The sequence below is a fragment of the Phasianus colchicus genome, unplaced genomic scaffold (assembly GCF_987193195.1).
Source record: "Phasianus colchicus unplaced genomic scaffold, bPhaCol1.hap1.1 HAP1_SCAFFOLD_60, whole genome shotgun sequence".
In the NCBI taxonomy this organism is placed as follows: domain Eukaryota; kingdom Metazoa; phylum Chordata; class Aves; order Galliformes; family Phasianidae; genus Phasianus; species Phasianus colchicus.
The window spans coordinates 479,085-487,146 of NW_028325236.1; the positions used below are offsets into that span (position 1 = coordinate 479,085).

General features: G+C 54.2%; 1 protein-coding gene across 2 annotated transcripts in view; it reads right to left on the reverse strand.

Moving 5' to 3' along the window:
• LOC149911687 (uncharacterized) overlaps positions 1-8,062 on the reverse strand; it is a 44,515-nt gene that overhangs the window by 4,802 nt on the left and 31,651 nt on the right. Inside the window, exons 2-8 of one of the 2 annotated variants that reach the window (XM_090133388.1) lie at positions 6,606-6,781; positions 3,749-3,826; positions 2,399-2,816; positions 1,748-1,813; positions 1,350-1,409; positions 724-819; positions 164-271 (exon numbers count right to left, since the gene is read on the reverse strand). In XM_090133388.1, coding sequence (XP_089989514.1) covers positions 164-271; positions 724-819; positions 1,350-1,409; positions 1,748-1,813; positions 2,399-2,816; positions 3,749-3,826; positions 6,606-6,647 — 868 coding nt within the window. In that variant the 5' untranslated portion in view covers positions 6,648-6,781. Of the gene's footprint in view, positions 1-163; positions 272-723; positions 820-1,349; positions 1,410-1,747; positions 1,814-2,398; positions 2,817-3,748; positions 3,827-6,605; positions 7,338-8,062 lie in introns of those variants that run through there. The other variant, XM_090133389.1, reaches the window with a different exon arrangement.

The window sequence follows — 8,062 nt, forward strand, 5'->3', positions numbered from 1 at the left end:
GGGTCCTATTTCCTCTCCTCATCTGCTGAATGTGCTTCCCCTGGCCTTGTTCCCAAAAGGACAAAGTTCCTAAGTCCCTGGGAGCTGGGTGTGATGAGAGGGGAGCAACCTCTAACCACGGCCATGGAGCTCTATGAGCGAGGAGCTCGACGAGGGGCTTTACCTGGAGCGCCAGTTGTGTGCTTGGCCTCTGCTTCCCCTGCAGGGACGTGCAGTGTGCGACGGCTGCCTTGCTGAAATGCATCCCTGTGCACAGGCTCTCTGTCTGTCTCTTTAGAAAGGAGGGAAGAGAGCGGGGCTGTAAGTAACTGCTTCTCACCAGGAAGATGGTATCTTCGGGAGGCACCGGTTCTCTAGGCACAGCAGTCAAGTTTAGGAACGAAGCCTGGGCTTTTTGTGGTGCGCTTCATTCCTAGTCCAAACTGCGTGCCGTTCTGTGAGACAAACTGAAGTGCTGCACACTTTCCAGTTTGCGAGCACAGACAGCAAGACCTGTCCTGCTGGGAGACCAGCAGGTTGCAGGCAGGCTTCTTATTCACGGTGCACCTTGTGCGATTCTGGCAAGTTACAAGATGATGCTACAAGCCAGTTCAGACACAGAGGCGTCACCACCGCAGGGCTCTGATCCATCCTTTCCTGCTGTGCATGCTACACCTTCTCCATGTATCTACCTAGAAACTCAGCTTCGCGCGTCTTTCAGAGAACAGACAGAAAGACACCCACCATGTGCTGCCTTCTCCTTCATCATTTTCTTCAGGACATGAGAGAGCCTCTGCGGATATTTTCCAGTTTTTGATGCCTCTTTCCATTCCTCAGGACCTTAATAGAAAGCATGAAAATACATTTCAGACAAAGTACTGAACTGAATGGTCTTTTTGGTGAAGTCAATAAAGACAAGAGCCACCCGGGGACACCTGTGGGGCTCCAGCACAGGAGGCAGCCAAGGGTTTTTGCCCAGCCTTCCCTGGAGGCACTTCTGCACCCAAAGGATGAGGAGAACTTTCCATCACGCTGCAATCTACACAGCTGCATTACAGAGTTACGCAAGTTGCAGAGGTGCCGGGTGAGCAGTTGGCTGGCACTCAGCAGCTTTCTGGATACTCTCTCCGTGCCATGTGAAACAATCCTCAGAGACAGCGTGGAAGAACATTTGGGTTTTCTTACCGGATGGATCTCTGATGTACAGAGACAAAGCCAGCAGGACACTGGGAGCACGCAGCACCCAAGAAACAGTGACTACCCAGGCTTCTCGTGGAGTAGAAATCACCAGGCAGTGAAAAGCTGAACCCTTCCTGAACTACCACAACCACATATGAGCAGAGAGCGTGAGATGAAGGCTGGTGACTTACCTCTGGCATCCAGCCCAGGCTCAGGAACAGGACTCCCTTCTGGTAATCCACCAACAGGGCCTGCAGGCACAAATGTGATCAGACACAGGTGAGGACAGCTTCCACTGCACCTGGGGGCCTGGTTATTTTTTTCTGCAGTGACCTGCAAGGACTGACGGCAGGTTGGGGAATGACACGGCCCAGAAGGCAAACGGACAGGTTCTCTCCTCCAAAGAGTGGCAAGGGCTGCCTTCCCACAGATATGTGACAACTCTCCAAATAAAGAAATACTCAGGACTGATCTGTGTACAGCCTTCGAGGCACAAAGAGACTTGAAAAACCCCTGGAGTTTCCTGACTACCCAAATAATCTATGACAGCGCTCACTTTTCTGCCTTCAAGGAAGCAGGCACAACTTACCTCTGGGTTCCCCCTGAGGCACAAAAGCAGTCATCACCCAATCATCTGGATACGGAGCACCATCATCTAGATGCAAGAACAGAAGAGGGATGTTCCCATGGCATGTTGTGATCTCCTCCCTCAGTGATGGGGGAGGGCTCAGCTAATGGATGGCAGACTCAGGCCGTGACTGCCAAAGCTACAGGGTGACCTGGAGCCTGGCATCGGCAGCTCTCTGAAGCTCTCCAGGCCACGTGCAACACCCCTCCGGGACCGCGTGGAAGAGCACACCAAGAAAAGACACCTGAAGCCATCTGGGCTCCGGCCGGGGGTCTCTGCTGGGAGCCAGGATTCATCTACGGGGAGCATCGGGAAGCCGGAGCAGAAATGCTCCCGCTTTTCCCAGCACACATCTTCTGAGCTCCCACTAGGTCAGCCCCGTCCGAAGAGCGTGCTCAGCCAGCAGCAGAGCCACGGCCCTGCACGGCTGGAGCCAGCCCTGCAGAGCACTGCTTCCACATGCCCTCGCCCGGCTCCTGTGGTGCTGCCCGTCCCCCCCATCCCAACACCCCCACGGAAGGCAGCCCCAGGGCAGCGCGGCACACGGGGACAAGAGCCTGGAGCTCTCGCCCTCGCCGCCACTTGATTTTGGCCCCATCTCTGCCCACCCACCTGCTGCTGGCGCTCGCCACGGAGCGGCACAAGTCTCCTGGGAACACGCGGCCGTCAGGAGGAGGAGGAGAGCAAGGCGGGCGGGGGCCGTGGCCCCCCACACTCGTGCCATGCTGCCACCACCACCGCTGCAGCCACAGCGAGTGCTGCTGGGTGGCACAGAACGCCTGGGGCACACGCTGAGCATTGTGAGCTCACGGCACCAGGCGGGGCGTTGTGACCCCACGTCCCCATGATGCACATCTGTTCCGCCACCAGGGCCAGCTTCCCCCTGGGCTTGCTGTGTGCGCTGCTGTGCTGGGGGAGGATTCCCAGGCATCCGGAGCAGCAGGAGACCGCTGCTTGTCGCATGGATGGCACGGAAATGGGGAACGCTGGAATGGCTCGGCTGGGAAGGGACATTAAAGACACAGAGATGCTGTCAAAGGAGAAAGAAAATCACTTCAGTGTTGTTTTTACTGCTGTGTGCAAATCAAGAGATTCACTTTTCTCTTGTAATGCCAAAACCGGTTCTTCAGTGACATTTCCCCTTTAACCCTCCCCACCCCACAGCCCTACCTCTCATTTTCTCCTACCTCCCCTCTCCTCCCTTCCTTCACTTCCCCTCCCCTCCCCTTCCCCCTCTTCTCTCCTTTTCCCCTCCCCTTCCCCCTTGCCTTATGCCAAACTTACCTTTCCTGCTCTTCACTGAACTCTTCTGGATTCTCCTGCCTTTTGCTGCTCCTCTTGCCTTGCTTTCCTTTGCAATGCTATGCATTGCTCTCTCCATATTTCTTGCCAGCCATTCTTTTCTTAGCTCTTACTCTTCACTTTTTACTTGGCTTTTTTCTTCTATTCTCTTTGCCTTTCTTCTCTTTTCATATATTATTTTCTAGCTCTTCTTTTCTTTCTGCTTTTATTTTTTTCTATTTCATTCTTCTTTTTGCTCTTTTTTTCCATTAATTTCGTTTTTTGCTCTTTTTTCATTTTTTTCTGTTTTCAACTTTTTTTTTCTTATTTTTATTATATATTTTTTTCTCTATTTTGTTTCTTTCTTTTTCCTTTTTTTCTTTTTTCCATGTTTTCATCCTTTTTTCTTTTCTTTATTCTTTCTTGTTTATTCTTTCTTTTTTTTCCCCTCTTTTTCTCATGTAATCTTTTTTTTCTCTCTTTATTCCTCATTTTTTTCTCTTTTTTCTTTTTCTGTCTTTTTTTGTCTGATTTTGATCATAGGTTTTCCTTTACCCCCCTTTAACCTAGCCCACAGCCCTCATCTCTTGGGGAGACAGCAAGGTGGCCTGGAGCTACCCACAGCTCCTCCTGGGCAGGTCTGCTTCAAGCCCACAACCCAAAGGACCAAACCCCTCTTACCTTTGGGCCCAGCTTCTTCTCCTTCCGCGTTGCTCCCGTGGCAAGCAAGGGCTCAGCTCTTCCCACATTCCTCCATTCCTGCAAGGTTGCAATTTTTCACTCTTTGCCTTGCTTTGCTTTGCTGTGCTATGGTTAGCTTTCCTACTTGTTTTCTCTACATTTACATGCATTGCTTTTTACTTTTTATTCTTCCTTTCCTCTTTCTTTCTATTTTCCTTACAACCCTCCCCGTTTCTTTTTTGTCACTTGTTTGTTTCTTGGTTGGTTTTTCTTTTTTATTCTTTTATCTTATCTTACTTCTTATTTTATTACTTTTTCTTTCAGCCCCCTGAAGTTACTTTATATCCATCTGTTGGCCCCCCTTTATCCCCCTTATCGTTTCTGTATCTGGGCCTCCTCTTCTTACGTGGGCCTCCTCTCCCCACATTACCCTATAGCCTCCCCGTAGCCCCATATTCCCCTATACTTTACTATAGCCTACGCAAGCCCCCTAGAGCTCCCCTACGGACTTCTATAACCTCACATCTCCCTATGTCCCACCTACACCCCTCCACAGACCCCTATCGTGCCTGTTTCTCCATATCACACCCATCGCCCTGCTCCCTCTAGCCCCACATGGAGCAGATTGTCTTGAGGGAGATCATGTGGCATGTGCGGGATGAGCGGGGGATCAGGCCTAGCCAGCATGGGTTCATGAAGGACAGGTCCTGTTTGACCAACCTGATCTCCTTCTATGATCTAGTGGCCCATCTGGTGGATGAGGGAAAGGCTGTTGATGTGGTCTACCTAGACTTCAGCAAAGCCTTTGACACTGCCTCCCACAGTATTCTCCTGCAGAAGCTGCAGCCCGAGGCTTGGATGGCTACACTCTGGGCTGGGTGAGGAGCTGGCTGGAGGGCTGGGCTCAGAGAGTGGTGGTCAATGGAGTTAAATCCAGCTGGCGACCGGTCACGAGTGGTGTTCCCCAGGGGTCGGTGCTGGGGCCTGTCTTCTTCAAGAACTTTCTTGATGACCTGGATGACGGCATTGAGTGCACCCTCAGTAAGTTTGCAGATGACACCAAATTGGCTGGAAGTGTGGATCTGCCTGGGGGTAGCGAGGCCATACAGAGGGATCTGGACAGGCTGGGGAGCTGGGCTGAAGCCAATGGGATGAGGTTCAACAAGACCAAAGGCCGGGTCCTGCACTTTGGCTACAACAACCCCAGGCGACGCTACAGGCTTGGGGCAGAGTGGCTGGAGGACTGCGTAGAGGAAATGGACCTGGGGGTACTGACTGATGCTCAGCTGAACATGAGCCCACAGTGTGGCCAGGTGGCCAAGAGGGCCAACAGCATACTGGCTTGCATCAGAAACAGTGTTGCCAGCAGGAGTAGAGAGGTGATTGTTCCCCCTGTACTCAGCACTGGTGAGGCCGCACCTCGAGTACTGTGTCCAGGTTTGGGCCCCTCACTGCAAGAAAGACATTGAGGCCCTGGAACGTGTTCAGAGGAGGGCAACAAAGCTGGTGAGGGGTCTGGAACACAGGCCATATGAGGAAAGGCTGAAGGAGCTGGGAACGTTCAGCCTGGAGAAGAGGAGGCTCAGGGGAGACCTCATTGCTCTCTATAACTTCCTGAAGGGAGCTTGTAGTGAGCTGGGGGTCGGCCTCTTCTCTCGTGTCATTAGTGATAGGAGCAGAGGGAATGGTTTCAAGCTACGGCAGGGGAGATTTAAGCTGGACATTAGGAAGTATTACTTTTCAGAAAGGGTGGTCAGGCACTGGAATGGACTGCCCAGGGAGGTGGTGGAGTCGCCGACCCTGGGGGTGTTCAAGGAAAGACTGGATGTGGTGTTGAGGGACATGGTTTAGTAGGAGCTATTGATAATAGGTGAACGGTTGGGCTGGATGATCTTTTAGGCCTTTTCCAACCTTGGTGAGTCTATGGTTCTATATCCCCTTCTAGCCCACCTATTTGCCCCCTGCAGACATCTGTACAACCACATTCTCGTATATCCTCCCCCAGCCCCACCCGGCCTCTGGAGCCCCTTCCCAAACCCCCCCAATGCTCCCTATGGCACTGTATCCCCCCATAAGCTCCTCACAGCCCTCTATTGCCCCAAATCCCCCTAGACCCACCCCTAGAGCCCCATATACCCCAATCCCCTAGCACAGCCCACTCCAGCCCCGTGTGCCTCCCTATACCCCAGCAGCCTTCTGTAGCCCCCTGCCCCCCCACAGCCCTCCCCAGGGGCGGGACGGAGCTGCACCGGACCAATGAGAGACAGGGGGTGGTGCGAAGGCTAGGGGGTGGATCTGATGGATATGGGATGGGCTATGGATATAGGATGGGATACGGAATGGGACAAAGTCATGGGATATGGATATGGGATGGCTATGGGGTGGATCTGATGGGTATGGGATGGGATGGCTATGAGATGGGGCTCTATTGGTTATGGGGCCAGAGGGGCTATGGGGCCAGGATGCTGCAGTGACCTTTGTCCCCAAAGATCCCCCTCCAATGTGAGATGTGGAGCCCCACAGCTGCTCCTCTGCCCTTTATTATTTACATGGGGGTGTGTGGGGGGCATCCCCCAATCCCCCATTATCAAAAAAATAAATCCTAGTTACAAAAGTAAGGGGTGTCACCCCCGCCCCCTGGGAACAATGTGGTCTGTGGGGGTGGACTGTGAGTCACGGTGACACTTGAGTGACGGTGACACCAGAAGACACTGACACTCAGTGACACCCAATGGCATCCGGTGAAGGTAACACCCAACGATGGTGACACCAGAGACCCCATGTCACACCCACCCATGCCAGACCCCACATGTCCCCGACTGTCCCCAGCCCCCCTCCCTGTACCCCTCCTCGTCACCTCTTCAAAGAGGATGGCACTGCGCTGCACTTGTGCCACCATGGCAGGGGAGACAGAGTGGGACACTCATGGACAGCCAGGGTGACAGAATCCAGGAGCTGGAGGACGCTGATGGGGCTCTCGAGGTACGTTGGTACGGCTCCAGGTTCCACAGTTACGGTGACAATAAAATTGACCTAGTATTTATTTTAATACAAACAGACATTTTTGGGGGCGATCCCAAGGGGACAAAGCAGAGCGAGAACGTGTCACTATGTGAGGTTGTCCTCAGAATCCCCACTGGAGACCTCTAGAGTAGTCCAGGAACCTCTGGGGACCCCCTGGACACCCCCAAGACCCCTCCAGGACATCCCCAGACCCTTCTAAATGATTCCAAGGACCTCCTGGACCCACCTGGGGACCAACTGGATGCCCCAAACCCCTCTAGGACATTTTCACATTTTTCTGCATGACTCCAGGGGTGAATAGGGGAGGTGGTGGGAGGAAACAAGGGGTTAATGAGGCTTCCATGCTGTGGAAAAGAGGTTGGAGGAGACTTTAGGGGGACAGTGGGGGAAGGGGGGGAACAGGGTCTCAATGTTGAATGAGAGTCTGGGGGGGGAACTCAGTGGGTTGTGTTGGGGAAAGAGGTGAACACAGTCTCTACAAGGCAGAAAGGACATCTGGGGGCAGACGGAGGAGGGGGAGAGGAAAGCCAGGGGTTGTGGGGGACTTCTATGGGGCAGAAAAGGTGTCCAGTTATGGGGGGATTGGAAGTCAAAATGGGGGAACTGACTCCAGGGGTCAGATGGAGGAGCGCATGGGGGGGGGGGGTACAAGGGACTCTAGGGGTCAAAAAAGGGGTGAGGAGGTGGAGGGAGAAGGGGGGACAAGGACCCTGGGGGTCAAATAGAGGGGAATGGGGCATGGTAGGAGACTCTAGGGATCAGAATGGGGGAAATTGAGTGGGGGCACTTGGGAGGAGGAGAGGGGATTCTGGGGGTCAGATAGAGGGGACTGGGAAAAGGGGGGGGGGGACCCTACGGGACAGAATGGGAGACATGTGGGCAGGGGGGGACACTAGGGATCAGAACAGGGCACTGGGAAGGGATGAGGGGCCGGGGGGGGAGGGGACAGACTGGGGGACCCTGGGAGTCAGAATGGGGGAGGCACAGAGGGGAGGGGTGGAAAAGGACTACAGTGATCAGAATGGAGGAAATGGAGGGGGGGAACAGGGAGAGGGCGTATACCCGGGAGTGACACAGAGGAACTGGGGGGTGTGGGCGATCAGCGGCAGCGGGAGAGGGGGGGAGGGCAGCGAAAGACACGGGGTGGGGGAGGCGGCGAGACGCAGGGCAGCCGCCCCCGCCGAGCGGAAGCCCCGAGCACCGCAGAGACCCCGCGGGGCCGAGTCAGAGCCGCACGCGGCCCCCAACCCCCTTAACTCAGCCCCCGCCGCGGTGCTCCCCAACACCCAC